The 24,871-nt window shown below is 52.9% G+C and overlaps 1 protein-coding gene across 1 annotated transcript in view; it reads left to right on the forward strand.

Moving 5' to 3' along the window:
* PIK3C2A (phosphatidylinositol-4-phosphate 3-kinase catalytic subunit type 2 alpha) overlaps positions 1 to 24,871 on the forward strand; it is a 164,911-nt gene that overhangs the window by 133,663 nt on the left and 6,377 nt on the right. Inside the window, 11 exon segments of the mRNA XM_075325707.1 lie at positions 19,450 to 19,579; positions 19,700 to 19,836; positions 20,099 to 20,268; positions 20,398 to 20,554; positions 21,750 to 21,859; positions 21,931 to 22,135; positions 22,202 to 22,326; positions 23,174 to 23,291; positions 23,392 to 23,473; positions 23,550 to 23,659; positions 23,737 to 23,862. Coding sequence (XP_075181822.1) covers positions 19,450 to 19,579; positions 19,700 to 19,836; positions 20,099 to 20,268; positions 20,398 to 20,554; positions 21,750 to 21,859; positions 21,931 to 22,135; positions 22,202 to 22,326; positions 23,174 to 23,291; positions 23,392 to 23,473; positions 23,550 to 23,659; positions 23,737 to 23,862 — 1,470 coding nt within the window.

Here is a 24,871-nt window from a genome sequence, read left to right on the forward strand (position 1 = left end):
TCCCTCTCCTCCTCCTCTTCCCTCTCCTCCTCCGGTGCGATCGCTCTGTCCTCTTCCCTCTCCTCCTCCTCCTCCTCCGGTGCGATCGCTCTGTCCTCTTCCCTCTCCTCCTCCTCCGGTGCGATCGCTCTATCCTCTTCCCTCTCCTCCGGTGCGATCGCTCTATCCTCTTCCCTCTCCTCCTCCTCCGGTGCGATCGCTCTATCCTCTTCCCTCTCCTCCTCCTCCGGTGCTGATCGCTCTGTCCTCTTCCCTCTCCTCCTCCTCCGGTGCGATCGCTCTATCCTCTTCCCTCTCCTCCGGTGCGATCGCTCTATCCTCTTCCCTCTCCTCCTCCTCCGGTGCGATCGCTCTATCCTCTTCCCTCTCCTCCTCCTCCGGTGCTGATCGCTCTATCCTCTTCCCTCTCCTCATCCTCTGGTGCGATCACTCTGTCCTCTTCCCTCTCCTTCTCCTCTGGTGCGATCACTCTGTCCTCTTCCCTCTCCTCCTCCTCCGGTGCGATCGCTCTATCCTCTTCCCTCTCCTTCTCCTCTGGTGCGATCGCTCTATCCTCTTCCCTCTCCTCCTCCTCCGGTGCTGATCGCTCTATCCTCTTCCCTCTCCTCATCCTCTGGTGCGATCACTCTGTCCTTTCTTCGGCGCTCCATTGGGAGACCCAGACGATTGGGTGTATAGTACTGCCTCCGGAGGCCACACAAAGTATTACACTAAAAAGTGTAAGGCCCCTCCCCTTCTGGCTATACACCCCCAGTGGGATCACTGGCTCACCAGTTTTCTGCTTTGTGCGAAGGAGGTCAGACATCCACGCATAGCTCCACTGTTTAGTCAGCAGCAGCTGCTGACTATGTCGGATGGAAGAAAAGAGGGCCCATACTAGGGCCCCCAGCATGCTCCCTTCTCACCCCACTTTTGTCGGGTGTTTGTTAAGGTTGAGGTACCCATTGCGGGTACGGAGGCTGGAGCCCACATGCTGTTTTCCTTCCCCATCCCCCTGAGGGGCTCTGAGGAAGTGGGATCTTTCCGGCCCCCAAGCCCTGAGGCCGGGCTCCATCCACAGACCCAGAGAACCTGCTGGATACGGAGCTGGGTACCGTTCAGGGACAAGGCCCTGCGACATTCAGGTACTCTGTGTCCCAAACAGGCCGCGCACATTCCAGACTTGCTGGGTGTGCTAGTGCGCCGGGGACAGTAGCGCTGCGCGCTTGGGTTACAGTCACTACAGTTTTTCTGAGTGACTTTATGTGTTGGGGACTGCCGCGCCGGCCGCCCCTGGAGCGGCGGCGCGGCTGCGACTTGTAGTGCGCCGGGGACTTAGCGCCGACCGTGCTTTTACGACGGCGTCGCTTATAAATTTAGTCCCCGGCTTCTGCGGCCTAGCTCCGCTTCGTTCCCCGCCCCCACCCTGTCAATCAGGGCAAGGGAGAGACGCTGTACGATTAATCAGCGCCGAAGGCTGGAGTCTTATTTACATACTCCAGCCCTCTCACTGAGCACAGTGGGACGCAGGTTTCCCGCTCTTTGTCTGCACACGCCCAGGGCCCGCCCCTCTCCATAGGACGCCGGCAGCCATTCCTACATGCAGTCTGGCTGGAGAACGGACACAGGCTCTGGGAGACCCAGACAAGGGATTTCTGGCGACCACACACCCGCGTTAAGCGGGCGGTAAGCAGCACTTTAGTGCTGGCCCCACTAGTGCCACAGTGTTATTTTCGTGTACCTTTTTTCTCTATACCATATATATATATGTATATATATATTGCACTGTAAGGTCGCTTCTTGGCTGTATACCCTATCTTGCTCTGAGGAGACGACAACATGTCATCCGCAAAACGCAAGGGTGCCAAGACACAGGCTGTAAGCGCTGCTTGTGCCGCTTGTGGGGCTGATCTACCGGCAGGTTACAATGACCCCCATTGTGTGCAATGTTCGGTCCCTGTGCCACTTCGTCAGCCGGAGTCTATGGTGGTAGTGGCCCAGGCAGAGTCACCGGTGAACCCTGTCCCGGTGACGGGGACAGAGTTTGCAGTTTTCTTCGGCGCTCTATTGGGAGACCCAGACGATTGGGTGTATAGCACTGCCTCCGGAGGCCACACAAAGCAATTACACTAAAAAGTGTAAGGCCCCTCCCCTTCTGGCTATACACCCCCAGTGGGATCACTGGCTCACCAGTTTTCTGCTTTGTGCGAAGGAGGTCAGACATCCACGCATAGCTCCACTGTGTGTAGTCAGCAGTAGCTGCTGGCTATATCGGATGGAAGAAAAGAGGGCCCATATAGGGCCCCCAGCATGCTCCCTTCTCACCCGCGGTGGTGCTTGTAAGGTTGAGGTACCTATTGCTGGTACAGAGGCTGGAGCCCACATGCTGTTTTCCTTCCACATCCCCTGGAGGGCTCTGTGGAAGTGGGATCTTGCCGGCCCCCAAGCCCTGGGGCCGGGCTCCATCCACAGACCCAGAGAACCTGCTGGATTTGGAGCGGGAGTGCCGTTCAGGGACAAGGCCCTGCAACTTTCAGGTACTCTGTGTCCCTGGCAGGCACGGACACTCTCAAGGCTTGCTGAGCGTTATAGTGCGCCGGGGACAGTAGCGCTGTGCGCTGGGGTTAGGTCACTGCAGCTTTGCTGAGTGACGTTACATGTTGGGAACTACTGCGCCGACCGCTACTGGAGCGGCGGCGCAGCTGCGACTTGTGGTGCGCCGGGGACTTTGCGCCGACCGCGCTTTTACGGCGGCGGCGCTTCTAACTTTAGCCCCCGGCTTCTGCGGCCTAGCGCCGCTTCGTTCCCGCCCCCCACCCTGTCAATCAGGGTAGGGGAGAGACGCTGCTCAATAGGCAGCGCCGAGGGCTGGAGCTTTATTTACATGCTCCAGCCCTCTCACTAGGCACAGTGGGAAGCAGGCTTCCCGCTCTTCGTCTGTATACGCCCAGGGCCCGCCCCCCCTCTCCACAAGGACGCCGGCAGCCATTACACATGCGGTCTGGCTGGGGAAAGGCAGCAGGCTCTGGGAGAAACGACAGACAGATGGACCTTTGGTTGAAATCTGTCTATGAATCTATCGGCGCGTCGTTTGCTCCAGCATTCGCGGCCGTGTGGGCACTCCAAGCTATTTCAGCTGGTTTAGCACAGGTGGATGCTTTCATACATCCAGCAGTGCCGCAAGTGGCGTCCCTAACTTCGCAAATGTCTACGTTTGCGACCTATGCTATCAATGCTGTCCTAGAATCTACGAGCCGTACCGCTATGGCGTCCGCCAATTCTGTGGTTTTGCGCAGAGCCTTGTGGTTAAAGGACTGGAAAGCAGATGCTGGTTCCAAAAAATGCTTAACCAGCTTGCCATTATCTAGAGACAGACTGTTTGGTGAGCCATTGGCTGAAATCATAAAACAGTCCAAGGGTAAGGACTCTTCCTTACCACAGCCCAGAGCAAGTAAACCTCAACAGAAAAAGTGGCAGTCGAGGTTTCGGTCCTTTCGAGGCTCGGGCAAGGCCCAATTCTCCTCGTCCAAAAGGACTCAGAAAGAACAAGGGAGCTCAGATTCCTGGCGGGCTCACTCACGCCCCAAGAAAGCAAATGGAGGAACCGCTTCCAAGGCGGCTACCTCATGACTTTCGGCCTCCTCCCTCCGCATCCTCGGTCGGTGGCAGGCTCTCCCGCTTTTGCGACATTTGGCTGTCACAGGTCAAAGACCGGTGGGTAACAGACATTCTGTCTCGCGGGTACAGAATCGAGTTCAATTCTCGGCCTCCACTTCGGTTCTTCAGAACCTCCCCACACCCCAACCGAGCAGATGCCCTGCTGCAGGCGGTGGACTCTCTAAGAGCAGAAGGAGTCGTGATCCCTGTCCCCCCTCAGGAACGGGGGCGAGGATTTTACTCCAATCTCTTTGTGGTTCCAAAAAAGGACGGCTCCTTCCGTCCTGTTCTGGACCTAAAACTGCTCAACAAGCATGTGAACGCCAGGCGGTTCCGGATGGAATCCCTCCGCTCAGTCATTGCCTCAATGTCTCAAGGAGATTTCCTAGCATCAATAGACATCAAAGATGCTTATCTCCACGTGCCGATTGCTACAGAGCACCAATGCTTTCTACGCTTCGTGATAGGAGACGACCATCTTCAGTTCGTAGCTCTGCCATTTGGTCTGGCGACAGCCCCTCGGGTGTTCACCAAGATCATGGCGGCAGTGGTAGCAGTCTTGCACTCTCACGGACATTCTGTGATCCCTTACTTGGACGATCTACTTGTCAAGGCACCCTCTCAAGAGGCATGCCAACTCAGCCTGAATGTTGCACTGGAGACTCTCCAGGCGTTCGGGTGGATCATCAACTTCCCAAAGTCAAATCTGTCACCGACCCAATCACTAACGTATCTTGGCATGGAGTTTCATACTCTCTCAGCGATAGTGAAGCTTCCGCTGGCCAAGCAGCGGTCTCTACAGACTGGGGTGCAGGCTCTCCTTCAAAGTCAGCCGCACTCCTTAAGACGCCTCATGCACTTCCTCGGGAAGATGGTGGCGGCAATAGAGGCGGTTCCGTTTGCGCAGTTTCATCTGCGTCCACTTCAATGGGACATTCTCCGCCAATGGGACGGGAAGTCAACATCCCTGGACAGGAAAGTCTCCCTTTCCCAGACGGCCAAAGACTCTCTGCAGTGGTGGCTTCTTCCCACCTCATTATCACAGGGAAGATCCTTCCTACCACCGTCTTGGGCGGTGGTCACGACAGACGCGAGTCTGTCAGGGTGGGGAGCAGTTTTTCTCCACCACAGGGCTCAGGGTACGTGGTCTCAGCAGGAGTCCACCCTTCAGATCAATGTTCTGGAAATCAGAGCAGTGTATCTTGCCCTACTAGCCTTCCAGCAGTGGCTGGAAGGAAGGCAGATCCGAATTCAGTCGGACAACTCCACAGCGGTGGCATACATCAACCACCAAGGGGGGACACGCAGTCGGCAAGCCTTCCAGGAAGTCCGGCGGATTCTGATGTGGGTGGAAGCCACAGCCTCCACCATATCCGCGGTTCACATCCCCGGCGTAGAAAACTGGGAAGCAGACTTCCTCAGTCGCCAGGGCATGGACGCAGGGGAATGGTCCCTTCACCCAGACGTGTTTCAGGAAATCTGTCGCCGCTGGGGGGTGCCGGACGTCGACCTAATGGCGTCACGGCACAACAACAAGGTCCCAACCTTCATGGCACGGTCTCGCGATCAAAGAGCGCTGGCGGCAGACGCCCTAGTGCAAGATTGGTCGCAGTTCCGGCTCCCTTATGTGTTTCCACCTCTGGCACTCTTGCCCAGAGTGCTACGCAAGATCAGATCCGATTGCATCCGCGTCATACTTGTCGCCCCAGACTGGCCGAGGAGGGCGTGGTATCCGGATCTGTGGCAGCTCACGGTCGGCCAACCGTGGGCACTCCCAGACCGACCAGACTTACTGTCCCAAGGGCCGTTTTTCCATCGGAATTCTGCGGCCCTGAACCTGACTGTGTGGCCATTGAGTCCTGGATCCTAACGTCTTCAGGATTGTCCCAAGGGGTCGTTGCCACCATGAGACAGGCTAGGAAGCCCACGTCCGCTAAGATCTACCACAGAACGTGGAGGATATTCTTATCCTGGTGCTCTGCTCAGGGAGTGTCTCCCTGGCCATTTGCATTGCCTACCTTTCTTTCTTTCCTGCAATCTGGGTTAGAAAAAGGTTTGTCGCTCGGCTCCCTTAAAGGTCAGGTCTCGGCGCTATCCGTCTTTTTTCAGAGGCGTTTGGCACGCCTTCCTAAGGTGCGCACGTTCCTACAGGGGGTTTGCCATATCGTACCCCCGTACAAGCGGCCGTTAGATCCATGGGATCTGAACAGGGTACTAGTTGCCCTCCAGAAGCCGCCCTTCGAGCCTCTGAAGGAGGTTTCACTTTCTAGACTATCACAGAAAGTGGCTTTTCTGGTAGCGATCACATCTCTTCGGAGAGTGTCTGAGCTGGCAGCACTATCATCCAAGGCTCCCTTCCTGGTCTTCCACCAGGACAAGGTTGTGCTGCGCCCTATTCAGGAGTTTCTCCCGAAGGTGGTATCCTCTTTTCATCTTAATCAGGATATCTCTTTGCCTTCGTTTTGTCCTCATGCAGTTCATCGGTATGAGAAGGATTTACATTTGTTAGATCTGGTGAGAGCACTCAGAATCTACATTTCCCGCACGGCGCCCTTGCGCCGTTCGGATGCACTCTTTGTCCTTGTCGCTGGTAAGCGCAAAGGGTCGCAGGCTTCTAAGGCCACCCTGGCTCTATGGATCAAAGAACCAATTCTTGAAGCCTACCGTTCTGCTGGGCTTCCAGTTCCATCAGGGCTGAAGGCCCATTCTACCAGAGCCGTGGGTGCATCCTGGGCATTACGACACCAGGCTACGGCTCAACAGGTGTGCCAGGCAGCTACCTGGTCGAGTCTGCACACTTTCACCAAACATTATCAGGTGCATACCTATGCTTCGGCGGACGCCAGCCTAGGTAGAAGAGTCCTGCAGGCGGCAGTTGCCTCCCCGTAGGGGAGGGCTGTCTTGCAGCTCTAACATGAGGTATTTCTTTACCCACCCAGGGACAGCTTTTGGACGTCCCAATCGTCTGGGTCTCCCAATGGAGCGCCGAAGAAGAAGGGAATTTTGTTACTTACCGTAAATTCCTTTTCTTCTAGCTCCTATTGGGAGACCCAGCACCCGCCCTGTTGTCCTTCGGGATTTTTGGTGGTTTTTCGGGTACACATGTTGTTCATGTTGAACGGTTTTCAGTTCTCCGACGTTACTCGGAGTGAATTTGTTTAAACCAGTTATTGGCTTTCCTCCTTCTTGCTTTTGCACTAAAACTGGTGAGCCAGTGATCCCACTGGGGGTGTATAGCCAGAAGGGGAGGGGCCTTACACTTTTTAGTGTAATGCTTTGTGTGGCCTCCGGAGGCAGTGCTATACACCCAATCGTCTGGGTCTCCCAATAAGAGCTAGAAGAAAAGGAATTTACGGTAAGTAACAAAATTCCCTTCTTTGCTGACAGGATGTCTGTCACTATGACAAAAATCCTAGAGACCTTGCAGGCCAGGCCAGTTACTCAGACCATGGACACTGCTGCGGCAACGTTCCCCGGTCCCCCTCAGTTGGAGTTAATCCGTGATTCAAGGGGGTCCCAGGCATCTCAGCCTGACGGCTCTGATTCAGATGACAGTCCCAGGCAGCCTAAGCGAGCTCGCTGGGAGAGACCCTCCACGTCATCACGCGGATCAGGGTCTCAGCTAGAAGAGTCTCTACATGATGAGACAGAGGAGGGTGATCAGGAGTCTAATCTTGAAACCGCTCTCAATCTGGATACTCCTGATGGTGACGCCATGGTAAATGACCTTATAGCGGCCATCAATAGTCTATTGGAAATTTCTCCCCCTGCCCCTTCTGCAGAGGATGTAAATTCAAAACACTGCACTCTCTTCAGCATGAGGTAATAGTAAAAGAAAGTCAACAGATTCGTTTTTATCGTGCAAACCAAGTGTCTTTATTTATGAACAAGGTTAGTGGGAGGGACTAAGGGACGTTTCGGCCCAAGCTGGGCCTTCTTCATACCAAGTCACACTGGGGAAGGGTAAAGAAAAAGAAATAACTATTTACATATATCACAAGAATATCAACAGATCATATACATATATACATAATTACATGGAAAATCATGTCCTAGTTGGTGTAAAAGGCACAGTAATAGCATATCAGCAGTTGAAGTAACTCTCCAGTCGTCACAGCCAATATGTGCAATGACAATAAGATGAAAGGCAAGATTTGACAATACATGAAAAATTTGCATACCTCCAATCATAGATGAACTAATATCACAGAGGGAATTTTTTTCTCTCTCCTTTTTAGGGGGTTTTTTGGTATAGAAATGGTGAGGCACTCCACCCAGGATAGAAGGATTGTGGTAGTAGCAAAACGCAAGCCCTGCAGATAAAGGCATGATTATGAAAGGGTAGTATTTCTATAAGGGGAGTAGCACTATGGGGGAGGGGGGATAACTGATTACCTTGCTCGTGCTAGTAAATGAATAACTATTGGAATTTGTCCTTTTAAGTTGGGAGAGTTCAATAACTCGTGGTCCCTGAAGGATGAGAACGTATGTGGTCAGCAGGTAACACATGATATATAGCACCCCCATGTAGTGGATCCCCTGTATGCCATTACCTTAGGTTTACAGTAAGTGGATAAGGTCACGTATAATGCACTTTTGTCTAGAAGCATAGGGGGCTTACTTGCATCTGTAATCACGAGGGATAAGTCTTAGTAACAACATTACATGTGAGAGGAAAATACAGCCGTACTTGGAAGTTAATGAAGTGACACATATTACCTGCAGGCTTTAGGATAGGAATGTAGCAGTGGGTAATGGAGTCCTCTGAAAAGCAGAAGGGGGAGTATGGAGTTAACAGATTGGAGGTTGAAAGGATTAGGGACAGATAGGATTATCGCATAGCTTTGCAGCCGTCTTCCCAGACTGTGGCTTAGAGCAGTGAGATAACAGGTTTGGGAGCTATTTAACTCCTGAACCCGGAAGTGCACGGAGACGCCGGCACCTGCGTATTGGTGACCTGCGCTGCTATTAGTGTATTGGTGGTACCGTTAAGTCTTGAATAGAGGTGCCCGCACATGTGCAGTAGGGCTAAACTCGTACATAGACGTGGGAGGATGTTTATCCTCAGTGTGTCGTTCGAGATCAATGCAGGGATAGGGGGCGGACACTGCACATGTCAGTCTATTGGTAGTGAACGACTGATGATACCAGAGGGGGTATTATCTATCTAGTCAATGTATAAGGCAGTAGTGTATGAAGCATTTGGAAGTATGGGGACATAAAGGCAACTGCAATGTAATACACAGGCATATACATAATAAATTCCTCATTTTGTCAAAGATCAATAGTGATTAGTTTACATCCAATCATTTTAAGGTATGACCTAGGAAAAAAAACATAAACAAAGGAAGGGTCCCAATATACTAATAGAGTGAACTAGCATTACCATCTATACATGACTAAAATAGAGAGTGCTGATTTTATACATTACCGTCTAATAGTGAGTGTACGATGGAAGAAGGAAAGGTGAGGATGGTATTTCTCAAGTTTTCTGTAAAAAATGGACCATAACATAGTTAGTGCGGTTTAGGGCAAATACAAAGGTATAGTACCATCATTATATTAGCCAATCTATCTCTCTATTAAGACCTTTAGGTGCTAGAGTTTGTAACTTATGGATCCAAAAGCTCTCTCTTTTTTTGAGAAGCTCAATATGATTTCCTCCGCGCCTGGGCCTATATACTTTATCAATAACCTGGAACCGTAACTGCGCTACATTATGCTTAGCTTCGTGAAAATGGTGTGGAATGGGTAGCCATAATTTTCCACACCTAATGGTGGATTTATGGCTTGCAATGCGGTCACCGACATGTTGGATTGTTTCGCCGACATACAATAGTCCACAGGGGCATTTGATGATGTACACCACAAAATTGCTCAAGCAGGTAAAGTATTCTTTTATTGGGAAGCTTTTGCCAGATCTGGGGTGCGTAAAGTGGTCTCCTTTGATCACGTTCGAACACGATGGACAATTCAAGCAAGGGAAGGTACCCGTACGTTTTGGTGCTAACAAGGTTTGTACATTTTTCTTGTCGCTGCCAATATCCGCTTTGACCAGGGAATCTTTTATGTTTTGGGGTCTTTTCTTACACATGATAGGTGGAAGTATAAACGGCCCTATCTCTGGATATGCTTTTTTTAGAAGCGGCCAGTGGCGATTGATAATATTGTAAATCTTAGGCATAGACGGGTGATACGTATGAACAAATGGTATCCTTTCCACTGTCGCTGTGTCTATCCCTAAAGGGGTGGTAGACGATAGTCTTTCTCTTTCTGTCTTAAGCAGTGTTATTGGGTAATTACGTTCTATGAACCGATTGGACATTTCTTCAAGTCTCTGCTCTCTTGTGTTCTCATCCGATACTATCCTTGTAACTCTTGCAAATTGAGATCTAGGTAGACTATTCTTAGTCGATTTAGGATGACAGCTACTGTATAGGAGCATACAATTCCGATCGGTCGGTTTACGGAATAGGTCTGAGGATAGATTGCCCATTGTGTCTTTTTTGATGTACGTGTCCAAGAAACTAATTTCTTCCTGATGATGATTTAGCGTAAACTTGAGCTCAGGCCACACTTTATTAATATGGTCATCAAATAAAAGCAGGCTTTCCAAATCTCCCTGCCAGATGCAGAATATATCATCTATGTAGCGAGCCCATAGAAACGCCAGTTCATCAAAGGCTGGGTATGAATACACAAAGCGCCCCTCAAAATAGTCCATAAACAAATTTGCATACGCCGGGGCTACATTCGAGCCCATCGCGGTCCCGTGTTTCTGGATATAAAAATCGTCCTTAAAAAGGAAATAATTTTCATTGAGGACTATCTCGAGGAGGCCTATAGTGAAGTCAATCGAGTCCTGGCTCAGATTAGTCTTATTGAGCGCGATTTTGGTTGCCCTAATGCCTTTGTGATGGGAAATTGAAGTATATAGACTGCTTACGTCCCAGGTGCACAGGAAGCTGTTAGGGGGGACCTGTTTTAGATCTCTGACCTTTTGTAAAAAGTTGTTGGTATCTAAGATAAAAGATTTGGTATTTTTAGCCAAGGGGGTAAGGACTTTCTCTAGATAAATTGATAGAGGGGAAAGAACGGACTCTGTCGATGCTACTATGGGCCGGCCAGGAGGATTAATGAGAGATTTATGGATTTTAGGTAATGAGTAGAATACCGGTGTTATGGGATGTAGTTTAGTGAGAAAGGTGCGGGTGGTTTGATCAATAGTACCTTTGTCGAAGTGAATAGATAGAAAGCTTTGGATTTTCTGTTGAATTTTGAATATCGGGTCTGAAGATATTTTCTGATATGTCATAGTATCATTAAGTTGGCGCTTAATTTCATTGATGTAGTCCTGTGTATTTTGGACCACGATCGCTCCACCTTTGTCAGCGGGTTTTATAGTTATGGCCTTGTTGTCCCTTAAAGAAGATATAGCTAATTTTTCTGAAGTATTAATATTACTTCGTGTCGGGTAAAAGCCCAATTCATGTTCATGCATATTGTCTTTAATGTCACGGTCCACTAAAGCTATAAATGTTTCTACAGCATGATGAGTTTTAGGTGGCATAAAGTGACTGGGATTGTGAAGACCCAACGTCTTAATGTTGGTTTCTTTAAGGACTGGTTGTTGATCTATGTTATGGAGTGTAGTAGAACCAAAGTGAGTTTTGAGCCTAACTGACCTATAGAACCGTTGCATGTCATTTTCAAGGGTAAAGGAATCCCATTTAGGTGTAGGGCAAAAGGTCAAGCCTTTGTTGAGTAAGGACAGTTCATTAGGTGACAAAGTATAGTCAGAGATGTTAATTTTATTTTGAGGGGCGCTTTGTGTATTCATACCCAGCCTTTGATGAACTGGCGTTTCTATGGGCTCGCTACATAGATGATATATTCTGCATCTGGCAGGGAGATTTGGAAAGCCTGCTTTTATTTGATGACCATATTAATAAAGTGTGGCCTGAGCTCAAGTTTACGCTAAATCATCATCAGGAAGAAATTAGTTTCTTGGACACGTACATCAAAAAAGACACAATGGGCAATCTATCCTCAGACCTATTCCGTAAACCGACCGATCGGAATTGTATGCTCCTATACAGTAGCTGTCATCCTAAATCGACTAAGAATAGTCTACCTAGATCTCAATTTGCAAGAGTTACAAGGATAGTATCGGATGAGAACACAAGAGAGCAGAGACTTGAAGAAATGTCCAATCGGTTCATAGAACGTAATTACCCAATAACACTGCTTAAGACAGAAAGAGAAAGACTATCGTCTACCACCCCTTTAGGGATAGACACAGCGACAGTGGAAAGGATACCATTTGTTCATACGTATCACCCGTCTATGCCTAAGATTTACAATATTATCAATCGCCACTGGCCGCTTCTAAAAAAAGCATATCCAGAGATAGGGCCGTTTATACTTCCACCTATCATGTGTAAGAAAAGACCCCAAAACATAAAAGATTCCCTGGTCAAAGCGGATATTGGCAGCGACAAGAAAAATGTACAAACCTTGTTAGCACCAAAACGTACGGGTACCTTCCCTTGCTTGAATTGTCCATCGTGTTCGAACGTGATCAAAGGAGACCACTTTACGCACCCCAGATCTGGCAAAAGCTTCCCAATAAAAGAATACTTTACCTGCTTGAGCAATTTTGTGGTGTACATCATCAAATGCCCCTGTGGACTATTGTATGTCGGCGAAACAATCCAACATGTCGGTGACCGCATTGCAAGCCATAAATCCACCATTAGGTGTGGAAAATTATGGCTACCCATTCCACACCATTTTCACGAAGCTAAGCATAATGTAGCGCAGTTACGGTTCCAGGTTATTGATAAAGTATATAGGCCCAGGCGCGGAGGAAATCATATTGAGCTTCTCAAAAAAAGAGAGAGCTTTTGGATCCATAAGTTACAAACTCTAGCACCTAAAGGTCTTAATAGAGAGATAGATTGGCTCGTATAATGATGGTACTATACCTTTGTATTTGCCCTAAACCGCACTAACTATGTTATGGTCCATTTTTTACAGAAAACTTGAGAAATACCATCCTCACCTTTCCTTCTTCCATCGTACACTCACTATTAGACGGTAATGTATAAAATCAGCACTCTCTATTTTAGTCATGTATAGATGGTAATGCTAGTTCACTCTATTAGTATATTGGGACCCTTCCTTTGTTTGTTTTTTTTCCTAGGTCATACCTTAAAATGATTGGATGTAAACTAATCACTATTGATCTTTGACAAAATGAGGAATTTATTATGTATATGCCTGTGTATTACATTGCAGTTGCCTTTATGTCCCCATACTTCCAAATGCTTCATACACTACTGCCTTATACATTGACTAGATAGATAATACCCCCTCTGGTATCATCAGTCGTTCACTACCAATAGACTGACATGTGCAGTGTCCGCCCCCTATCCCTGCATTGATCTCGAACGACACACTGAGGATAAACATCCTCCCACGTCTATGTACGAGTTTAGCCCTACTGCACATGTGCGGGCACCTCTATTCAAGACTTAACGGTACCACCAATACACTAATAGCAGCGCAGGTCACCAATACGCAGGTGCCGGCGTCTCCGTGCACTTCCGGGTTCAGGAGTTAAATAGCTCCCAAACCTGTTAACTCACTGCTCTAAGCCACAGTCTGGGAAGACGGCTGCAAAGCTATGCGATAATCCTATCTGTCCCTAATCCTTTCAACCTCCAATCTGTTAACTCCATACTCCCCCTTCTGCTTTTCAGAGGACTCCATCACCCACTGCTACATTCCTATCCTAAAGCCTGCAGGTAATATGTGTCACTTCATTAACTTCCAAGTACGGCTGTATTTTCCTCTCACATGTAATGTTGTTACTAAGACTTATCCCTCGTGATTACAGATGCAAGTAAGCCCCCTATGCTTCTAGACAAAAGTGCATTATACGTGACCTTATCCACTTACTGTAAACCTAAGGTAATGGTATACAGGGGATCCACTACATGGGGGTGCTATATATCATGTGTTACCTGCTGACCACATACGTTCTCATCCTTCAGGGACCACGAGTTATTGAACTCTCCCAACTTAAAAGGACAAATTCCAATAGTTATTCATTTGCTAGCACGAGCAAGGTAATCAGTTATCCCCCCTCCCCCATAGTGCTACTCCCCTTATAGAAATACTACCCTTTCATAATCATGCCTTTATCTGCAGGGCTTGCGTTTTGCTACTACCACAATCCTTCTATCCTGGGTGGAGTGCCTCACCATTTCTATACCAAAAAACCCCCTAAAAAGGAGAGAGAAAAAAATTCCCTCTGTGATATTAGTTCATCTATGATTGGAGGTATGCAAATTTTTCATGTATTGTCAAATCTTGCCTTTCATCTTATTGTCATTGCACATATTGGCTGTGACGACTGGAGAGTTACTTCAACTGCTGATATGCTATTACTGTGCCTTTTACACCAACTAGGACATGATTTTCCATGTAATTATGTATATATGTATATGATCTGTTGATATTCTTGTGATATATGTAAATAGTTATTTCTTTTTCTTTACCCTTCCCCAGTGTGACTTGGTATGAAGAAGGCCCAGCTTGGGCCGAAACGTCCCTTAGTCCCTCCCACTAACCTTGTTCATAAATAAAGACACTTGGTTTGCACGATAAAAACGAATCTGTTGACTTTCTTTTACTATTACCTCATGCTGAAGAGAGTGCAGTGTTTTGAATTTACATTCTATAGTCCGGACCTTGGTCCTCTCACTAGCACCTCTATACCACCCTTAATAGAGCAGTGTTCACACCATATATACCTTTCCTTCTGCAGAGGAGGCAGCTGCACAGCAGGAGAAGTTCCATTTCCTGTATCCCAAGCGTAAACTGAGTACTTTTCTGGACCACGCTGACTTCAGAGAATCAGTCCAGAAACACCAGGCTTACCCAGACAAGCGTTTCTCCAAACGTCTTAAGGATACACATTATCCCTTTCCCCCTGACGTGGTCAAACGCTGGACCCAGTGTCCAAAGGTGGACCCCCCAATCTCCAGGCTTGCGGCTAGATCCATAGTTGCAGTGGAGGATGGGGCTTCACTTAAAGATGCCAATGACAGACAGATGGACCTTTGGTTAAAATCTGTCTATGAAGCTATCGGCGCGTCGTTTGCTCCAGCATTCGCGGCCGTGTGGGCACTCCAAGCTATTTCAGCTGGTCTGGCACAGGTGGACTCTATCATACGTCCAGCAGTGCCGCGAGTAGCGTCCCTAACCTCACAAATGTCTGCGTTTGCGACTTACGCTATCAACGCTGTCCTGGACTCTACAAGCCGTACCTCAATGGCGTCTGCCAACTCTGTGGTTTTGCGCAGAGCCTTGTGGTTAAAGGAATGGAAAGCGGATTCTGCGTCCAAAAAATGTTTAACCAGCTTGCCACTATCTGTAGATAGACTGTTTGGTGAACAATTGGCTGAAATCATTAAACAATCCAAGGGTAAAGACTCCTCCTTACCCCAGCCCAGATCAAGCAAACCTCAACAGAGGAAGTGGCAGTCGAGGTTTCGGTCCTTTCGAGGCTCCGGCAAGACCCAATTCTCCTCGTCCAAAGGGACTCAGAAGGAGCAAAGGAGCTCAGATTCCTGGCGGGCTCACTCACGCCCCAAGAAAGCAACCGGAGGAACCGCTTCCAAGGCGGCTGCCTCATGACTTTCGGCCTCATCCCTCCGCATCCTCGGTCGGTGGCAGGCTCTCCCGCTTTTGCGACATTTGGCTGCCACAGGTCAAAGACCGGTGGGTAACAGACATTTTGTCTCACGGGTACAGGATAGAGTTCAGTTCTCGTCCTCCGCCTCGGTTCTTCAGAACCTCCCCACATCCCGACCGAGCAGATGCCCTTCTGCAGGCGGTGTGCTCACTAAAAGCAGAAGGAGTGGTGATCCCTGTTCCTCAGCAGGAACAAGGGCAAGGTTTTTACTCCAATCTCTTTGTGGTTCCAAAAAAGGACGGCTCGTTTCGTCCTGTTCTGGACCTAAAGCTGCTCAACAAACATGTGAACGCCAGGCGGTTCCGGATGGAATCCCTCCGCTCAGTCATTGCCTCAATGTCTCAAGGAGATTTCCTAGCATCAATAGACATCAAAGATGCTTATCTCCACGTGCCGATTGCTACAGAGCACCAGCGTTTTCTACGTTTCGTGATAGGAGACGACCATCTCCAGTTCGTAGCTCTGCCATTTGGTCTGGCGACAGCCCCACAGGTTTTCACCAAGGTCATGGCGGCAGTGGTAGCAGTCTTGCACTCTCAGGGACATTCGGTGATCCCTTACTTAGACGATCTACTTGTCAAAGCACCCTCTCAAGAGGCATGCCAACACAGCCTGAATGTTGCGCTGGAGACTCTCCAGACTTTCGGGTGGATCATCAACTTTTCAAAGTCAAACCTGGCACCGACTCAATCACTAACGTATCTTGGCATGGAGTTTCATACTCTCTCAGCGATAGTGAAGCTTCCGCTGGACAAGCAGCGGTCACTACAGACAGGGGTGCAGTCTCTCCTTCAGGGTCAGTCGCACCCCTTAAGGCGCCTCATGCACTTCCTAGGGAAGATGGTGGCAGCAATGGAGGCAGTCCCGTTCGCGCAGTTTCATCTGCGCCCACTTCAATGGGACATTCTCCGCCAATGGGACGGGAAGACAACTTCCCTAGACAGGACAGTCTCCCTTTCTCAGACGACCAAGGACTTTCTGCAATGGTGGCTTCTTCCCACCTCATTATCACAGGGAAGATCATTCCTGCCCCCATCCTGGGCAGTGGTCACGACAGACGCGAGTCTGTCAGGGTGGGGAGCAGTTTTTCTCCACCACAGGGCTCAGGGTACGTGGTCTCAGCAGGAGTCCACCCTTCAGATCAATGTTCTGGAAATCAGGGCAGTGTATCTTGCCCTATTAGCCTTCCAGCAGTGGCTGGAAGGCAAGCAGATCCGAATTCAGTCGGACAACTCCACAGCGGTGGCATACATCAACCACCAAGGAGGGACACGCAGTCGGCAAGCCTTCCAGGAAGTCAGGAGGATTCTGATGTGGGTGGAGGAAAGAGCATCCACCATATCAGCAGTTCACATCCCGGGCGTAGAAAACTGGGAAGCAGACTTCCTCAGTCGCCAGGGCATGGACGCAGGGGAATGGTCCCTTCACCCGGACGTGTTTCAGGAAATCTGCCGCCGCTGGGGGGTGCCGGACGTCGACCTAATGGCGTCTCGGCACAACAACAAGGTCCCGACCTTCATAGCGCGGTCTCGCGATCAAAGAGCTCTGGCGGCAGACGCCTTAGTGCAAGATTGGTCGCAGTTCCGGCTCCCTTATGTGTTTCCACCTCTGGCACTCTTGCCCAGAGTGTTACGCAAGATCAGATCCGATTGCGGCCGCGTCATACTCGTCGCCCCAGACTGGCCGAGGAGGTCGTGGTACCCGGATCTGTGGCATCTCACGGTCGGCCAACCGTGGGCACTACCAGACCGTCCAGACTTACTGTCCCAAGGGCCGTTTTTCCATCGGAATTCTGCGGCCCTGAACCTGACTGTGTGGCCATTGAGTCCTGGATCCTAGCGTCTTCAGGATTACCCCAAGGGGTCGTGGCCACCATGAGACAGGCTAGGAAGTCCACTTCTGCTAAGATCTACCACAGAACGTGGAAGATTTTCTTATCCTGGTGCTCTGCACAAGGAGTATCCCCCTGGCCATTCGCGTTACCTGTCGTTCTTTCCTTCCTGCAATCTGGGTTGGAAAAGGGCTTGTCGCTCGGCTCCCTTAAAGGGCAAGTCTCGGCACTATCCGTGTTTTTTCAGAAGCGTCTAGCACGACTTTCTCAGGTACGCACGTTCCTGCAGGGGGTTTGTCATATCGTACCTCCGTACAAGCGGCCGTTAGATCCGTGGGATCTAAACAAAATCCTTGTTGCTCTCCAGAAGCCGCCCTTCGAGCCTCTGAGGGATGTGTCACTTTCTCGACTCTCACAGAAAGTGGCCTTTCTGGTAGCGGTCACGTCTCTTCGGAGAGTGTCTGAACTAGCAGCGCTGTCATCCAAAGCTCCTTTCCTGGTGTTCCACCAGGACAAGGTAGTGCTGCGCCCCATTCAGGAGTTTCTCCCTAAGGTGGTATCCTCTTTTCATCTTAATCAGGATATCTCCTTGCCTTCCTTTTATCCACATGCAGTTCATCGGTATGAAAAGGATTTACATTTGTTGGATCTGGTGAGAGCACTCAGAATCTACATTTCCCGCACGGCGCCCCTGCGCCGCTCGGATGCACTCTTTGTCCTTGTCGCTGGTAAGCGCAAAGGGTCGCAGGCTTCCAAAGCCACCCTGGCTCGATGGATCAAAGAACCAATTCTTGAAGCCTACCGTTCTGCTGGGCTTCCGGTTCCATCAGGGCTGAAGGCCCATTCTACCAGAGCCGTGGGTGCGTCCTGGGCATTACGACACCAGGCTACGGCTCAACAGGTGTGCCAGGCAGCTACCTGGTCGAGTCTGCACACTTTCACCAAGCATTATCAGGTGCATACCTATGCTTCGGCGGACGCCAGCCTAGGTAGAAGAGTCCTGCAGGCGGCAGTTGCCTCCCCGTAGGGGAGGGCTGTCTTTGCAGCTCTAACATGAGGTATTTCTTTACCCACCCAGGGACAGCTTTTGGACGTCCCAATCGTCTGGGTCTCCCAATGGAGCGACGAAGAAGAAGGGAATTTTGTTACTTACCGTAAATTCCTTTTCTTCTAGCTCCTATTGGGAGACCCAGCACCCGCCCTGTTGTCCTTCGGGATTTTTGGTTGTTTTTCGGGTACACATGTTGTTCATGTTGAATGGTTTTCAGTTCTCCGATGTTACTTCGGAGTGAATTTGTTTAAACCAGTTATTGGCTTTCCTCCTTCTTGCTTTTGCACTAAAACTGGTGAGCCAGTGATCCCACTGGGGGTGTATAGCCAGAAGGGGAGGGGCCTTACACTTTTTAGTGTAATGCTTTGTGTGGCCTCCGGAGGCAGTACTATACACCCAATCGTCTGGGTCTCCCAATAGGAGCTAGAAGAAAAGGAATTTACGGTAAGTAACAAAATTCCCTTCTTTCCCTCTCCTCCTCCTCCTCTGGTGCGATCGCTCTGTCCTCTTCCCTCTCCTCCTCCTCCGGTGCGATCGCTCTGTCCTCTTCCCTCTCCTCCTCCTCTGGTGCGATCGCTCTGTCCTCTTCCCTCTCCTCCTCCTCTGGTGCGATCGCTCTGTCCTCTTCCCTCTCCTCCTCCTCTGGTGCGATCGCTCTGTCCTCTTCCCTCTCCTCCTCCTCTGGTGCGATCGCTCTGTCCTCTTCCCTCTCCTCCTCCTCTGGTGCGATCGCTCTGTCCTCTTCCCTCTCCTCCTCCTCCTCTGGTGCGATCGCTCTGTCCTCTTCCCTCTCCTCCTCCTCCTCTGGTGCGATCGCTCTGTCCTCTTCCCTCTCCTCCTCCTCCTCTGGTGCGATCGCTCTGTCCTCTTCCCTCTCCTCCTCATCCTCTGGTGCGATCGCTCTGTCCTCTTCCCTCTCCTCCTCCTCTGGTGCGATCGCTCTGTCCTCTTCCCTCTCCTCCTCCTCTGGTACGATCGCTCTGTCCTCTTCCCTCTCCTCCTCCTCCTCTGGTGCGATCGCTCTGTCCTCTTCCCTCTCCTCCTCCTCTGGTGCGATCGCTCTGTCCTCTTCCCTCCTCCTCCTCCTCCTCCTCTGGTGCGATCGCTCTGTCCTCTTCCCTCTCCTCCTCCTCTGGTGTGATCGCTCTGTCCTCTCCTGTGTCCTAGGTGGGGGAGGATCTACGGCAGGACATGCTGGCCCTACAGATGATCAAGATCATGGACAAGCTGTGGCTCCAGGACGGCCTGGACATGAGAATGGTGATCTTCACCTGTCTGTCCACCGGCACCGACCGAGGTAAAGGGCTACACGCTGTGCTGTATGTGGGGGTAATGTACCTTGCTCTGTATGTGGGGGTTCTTGTACCCCCCAGTGTGTCCCCCTTGTTTCCCAGTTCTCTGGGGTTTTATTCTCCAGGGCTGGTGGAGTTGGTTTTGTCGTCGGAGACGCTGAGGAAGATCCAGGTGGAGTTCGGCCTGACCGGATCCTTCAAGGACAAGCCTCTGGCGGAGTGGCTGCGGAAATACAACGCCTCAGAGGAGGAGTATGAGAAGGTAAGGCCGGTGTGTGATGGAGGGTCCACGCTGCCCTGCCCCTGCCCTGGCCCCGCCCCCGACCTGACCCGACCCTGACCTGCCCCGCCCCCGACCTGACCCTGACCTGCCCCGCCCCCGACCTGACCCGACCACGCCCCCGACCTGACCCGACCCTGGCCCTGACCCTGACCTGCCCCGCTCCCGACCTGACCTGCCCCGCCCCCGACCTGACCCGACCCTGGCCCTGACCGGCCCCGACCCAGCTCTCGCTCTCTTCCAGGCCTCGGAGAACTTCATCTACTCGTGCGCCGGCTGCTGCGTGGCCACCTATGTCCTGGGCATCTGTGACCGGCACAATGACAACATCATGCTGCGCAGCAGTGGACACATGTTCCACATCGACTTCGGGAAGTTCCTGGGACACGCGCAGATGTTTGGGAGTTTTAAGAGGTATTGTGCTTGTACACCGGAGCCTGTATATGGGGGTCCTGGACCTCTCTCCTGTCTGTGCTCCACAAGCTCCAGCCACACAGAGGGGGTACAACGGGGGGCAGAATTCACTACTGCATCTTCCCACAGAGACAGAGCCCCCTTTGTGCTGACGTCGGACATGGCGTATGTCATTAATGGAGGGGAGAAGCCCACCAGCCGCTTCCAGCTGTTTGTGGACCTGTGCTGCCAGGCGTACAATCTGCTCCGGAAACACACAAGCCTGTTCCTGAACCTGCTGTCCCTGGTGAGGATCTGCCACGGTCCCCGCAATGTGCCGCTCCTGAGCTCTCCCAGACCAAAGTATGGTCCCCGGACGACACTAAACCCGGGGGTCCGTCCACAGAGACCCTCCTCTGTGGATCAGGCCTGAGTTCCCCATCTTTGTGTTGTTCTTTGCGGTCAGTCTGAGGGTGAATCGGACGTATTCCGCCCCCCGGTTAAATTACAGCTTCGGAGCATTGTCTGCTCTCGGCGGAGCACTCGCGGCCCTCAGCGGAGCATTCAGAGCGTTGTCGGCTCCCGGCGGAGCATTCAGAGCGTTGTCTGCTCTCGGAGGAGCATTCAGAGTGTTGTTGGCTCTTGGCGGACCATTCGGAGCGTTGTCTGCTCTCGGCGGAGCACTCGCGGCCCTCAGCGGAGCATTCAGAGCGTTGTCGGCTCCCGGCGGAGCATTCAGAGCGTTGTCTGCTCTCGGAGGAGCATTCAGAGTGTTGTTGGCTCTTGGCGGACCATTCGGAGCGTTGTCTGCTCTCGGCGGAGCACTCGCGGCCCTCAGCGGAGCATTCAGAGCGTTGTCGGCTCTCGGCGGAGCATTCAGAGCGTTGTCTGCTCTTGGAGGAGCATACAGTGCGTTGTTGGCTCTTGGCGGAGCATTCGGAGCGTTGTCTGCTCTCGGCGGAGCGTTGTCTGCTCTCGGCGGAGCGTTGTCTGCTCTCGGCGGAGCGTTGTCTGCTCTCGGCGGAGCGTTGTCTGCTCTCGGCGGAGCGTTGTCTGCTCTCGGCGGAGCGTTGTCTGCTCTCGGCGGAGCGTTTGTCTGCTCTCGGCGGAGCGTTTGTCTGCTCTCGGCGGAGCGTTTGTCTGCTCTCGGCGGAGCGTTTGTCTGCTCTCGGCGGAGCGTTTGTCTGCTCTCGGCGGAGCGTTGTCGGCTCTCGGCGGAGCGTTGTCTGCTCTCGGCGGAGCGTTGTCTGCTCTCGGCGGAGCGTTTGTCTGCTCTCGGCGGAGCGTTGTCTGCTCTCGGCGGAGCGTTGTCGGCTCTCGGCGGAGCGTTGTCTGCTCTTGGCGGAGCGTTTGTCTGCTCTCGGCGGAGCATTGTCTGCTCTCGGCGGAGCGTTGTCGGCTCTCGGCGGAACATTCGGAGCATTTGCAACTCTTGGCACAGCCTTCATAAGTGCAGGTCCCGTGATCGTCTGCAGCTCCTGATTGATGTCTTCCCTGAACAGATGCTTTCTTCTGGGCTGCCGGAGCTCACGGGCCTCCAGGATGTGAAATACGTGCAGGATGCTCTGCAGCCGCAGGCCACGGACGCCGAGGCCACCATCTTCTTCACCAGGTGAGGAGCGCTCCCCTCTGGCGGATGAGGTGTGCGGCGGCGGATCCTCATTGTGCCACTTCTTGCTCCAGGTTAATCGAGTCCAGTCTCGGCAGCGTCGCCACAAAGTTCAATTTCTTCATCCACAATCTGGCTCAGCGATTCTCGGGGCTCCCAGCAAACGACGAGGCGATCCTGTCCTTCTCCCCAAAAACCTACTCCCTGAAACAAGATGGTCGCATCAGAGAAGCCTCCATCTTCACGTACCACAAGCGGTACAATCCGGATAAGTATTATGTGAGTGCCTCCCCCCAGCGTCGCCCCTGAACCCCAGCGCTCGGTCCTTACTGACTGTCTCCACAGATCTATGTGGTCAGGGTGGTCCGCGAGGCGCAGGAGGACTCGGCCTTCGTCTTCCGCACCTTCGATGAGTTCCAGGAGCTGCACAATAAGCTCAGCATCTTGTTTCCTCTGTGGAAGTTACCGGGGTAAGTGTGGGACGTCAGCGGGCAGAACGGCTGTGGGCGGAGCGACGGGGACAGCTGCGTGCAGAGCAGCTGCGGGCAGAGCGGCGGGGACAGCTGCGGGCAGAAAGACTGCAGGCAGAGCGGCGGGGACGGCTGCGGGCAGAGCGGCGGGGACGGCTGCGGGCAGAGCGGCGGGGACGGCTGCGGGCAGAGCGGCGGGGACGGCTGCGGGCAGAGCGGCGGGGACGGCTGCGGGCAGAGCGGCGGCGGGGACGGCTGCGGGCAGAGCGGCGGCGGGGACAGCTGCGTAAAGAGCAGCTGCAGGCGGAGCGGCGGGGACAGCTGCGGGCAGAGCAGCTGCAGGCAGAGCGGCGGGGACAGCTGCGGGCAGAGCAGCTGCAGGCGGAGCGGCGGGGACAGCTGCGGGCAGAGCAGCTGCAGGCGGAGCGGCGGGGACAGCTGCGGGCAGAAAGGCTGTGGGCAGAGCGGCTGCGGGCAGAGCGGCGGGGACAGCTGCGTGCAGAGCAGCTGCAGGCGGAGCGGCGGGGACAGCTGCGTGCAGAGCAGCTGCAGGCAGAGCGGCGGGGACGGCTGTGGACGGAGAGGCGGGGGCGGCTGTGGACGGAGAGGCGGGGGCGGCTGTGGACGGAGAGGCGGGGGCGGCTGTGGACGGAGAGGCGGGGGCGGCTGTGGACGGAGAGGCGGGGGTGGCTGTGGACGGAGAGGCGGGGGCGGCTGTGGACGGAGAGGCGGGGGCGGCTGTGAGCAGACTGCCGGCGACGACTGCTTGTGGAGCGGCGGGGGCGGCTGCAGGCGGAGAGGATGACTACGGTCGGCGTCTCTCCACAATCACATTCTTTCCTTCTAGATTTCCAAGTAAAGTCGTTCTGGGAAGAACCCACATAAAGGACGTGGCCGCGAAAAGGAAGGTGGAGTTACACAGCTATGTGCAGAGCCTGCTGAGCGGCTCTGCCGACGTGTCTGAGGTAGGTGGCCGGCAGCGCGTCCTCTGGGCACATTGTGCAGGGGTCGTATGTGCTGAGACCGGGGGGATCCTCTCCTGACATGTCCTTGTTGATTTGCCAGTGTGACCTGGTGTATACCTTCTTCCACCCGCTGCCTCGAGACGAGAAGATAGATGGATGTGCCGTGGCCGTCCGTGACGCGGGTATGCTGCCCCCCGGGGTCGGGCGTCCCTTCTGTGTGGCAGGCTCTGTATGATAATCCCACCTGCTCTCCTCCAGGTGAACCCCCTCTCAGTCCAGGAGCTGGGAAAATTGAAGGTGAAGTGAAATTATCCATTTCTTACCGAAACGGGACCCTCTTCATTATGGTGATGCACATAAAGGACCTGGTGAGCGGAGGCTGCTGTAGATGTCGCTCATCTCATGGCAGCGCACGGTGGAGGTGACTGATCACTTTTCATTGCAGGTGGCGGAGGACGGCACTGACCCCAATCCTTATGTGAAGACCTATCTGCTCCCGGACCCCCACAAAACGTCCAAACGCAAAACCAAAATTGCCCGGAAAACTTGCAATCCGACCTTCAACGAGATGGTGAGTCGTGTGCGTCCCGGACTCCTCATGTCCCCCGCCCGCCTCTGTCTGCATCAAATCTCTCACTTCTTTATGAAAACACACAAATGACGTGGTTGTGGTGCTCGTGCCGCGGCTCGTGGGGACGTCGTCTTCAGGGCTGCTCCAGTCTGTGCCCGGGCTGCGGCTCGTGGGGACGTTGTTTTCAGGGCTGCTCCAGTCTGTGCTCTGGCCGCGGCTCGTGGGGACGTAGTTTTCAGGGCTGCTCCAGTCTGCTCGGGCCGCGGCTCGTGGGGACGTTGTCTTCAGGGCTGCTCCAGTCTGTGCTCGGGCAGCGGCTCGTGGGGACGTCGTCTTCAGGGCTGCTCCAGTCTGTGCTCGGGCCGCGGCTCGTGGGGACGTTGTCTTCAGGGCTGCTCCAGTCTGTGCTCGGGCCGCGGCTCGTGGGGACGTCGTTTTCAGGGCTGCTCCAGTCTGTGCTCGGGCAGCGGCTCGTGGGGACGTCGTCTTCAGGGCTGCTCCAGTCTGTGCTCGGGCCGCGGCTCGTGGGGACGTCGTCTTCAGGGCTGCTCCAGTCTGTGCTCGGGCAGCGGCTCGTGGGGACGTCGTCTTCAGGGCTGCTCCAGTCTGTGCTCGGGCCGCGGCTCGTGGGGACGTCGTCTTCAGGGCTGCTCCAGTCTGTGCTCGGGCAGCGGCTCGTGGGGACGTCGTCTTCAGGGCTGCTCCAGTCTGTGCTCGGGCCGCGGCTCGTGGGGGCGTCGTTTTCAGGGCTGCTCCAGTCTGTGCTCGGGCCGCGGCTCGTGGGGGCGTCGTTTTCAGGGCTGCTCCAGTCTGTGCTCGGGCCGCGGCTCGTGGGGACGTCGTTTTCAGGGCTGCTCCAGTCTGTGCTCGGGCCGCGGCTCGTGGGGACGTAGTCTTCAGGGCTGCTCCAGTCTTTGCTCGGGCCGCGGCTCGTGGGGACGTTGTCTTCAGGGCTGCTCCAGTCTGTGCTCGGGCCGCGGCTCGTGGGGACGTCGTTTTCAGGGCTGCT

This window comes from Anomaloglossus baeobatrachus, chromosome 10 (genome assembly GCF_048569485.1).
Source record: "Anomaloglossus baeobatrachus isolate aAnoBae1 chromosome 10, aAnoBae1.hap1, whole genome shotgun sequence".
Lineage (NCBI taxonomy): Eukaryota > Metazoa > Chordata > Amphibia > Anura > Aromobatidae > Anomaloglossus > Anomaloglossus baeobatrachus.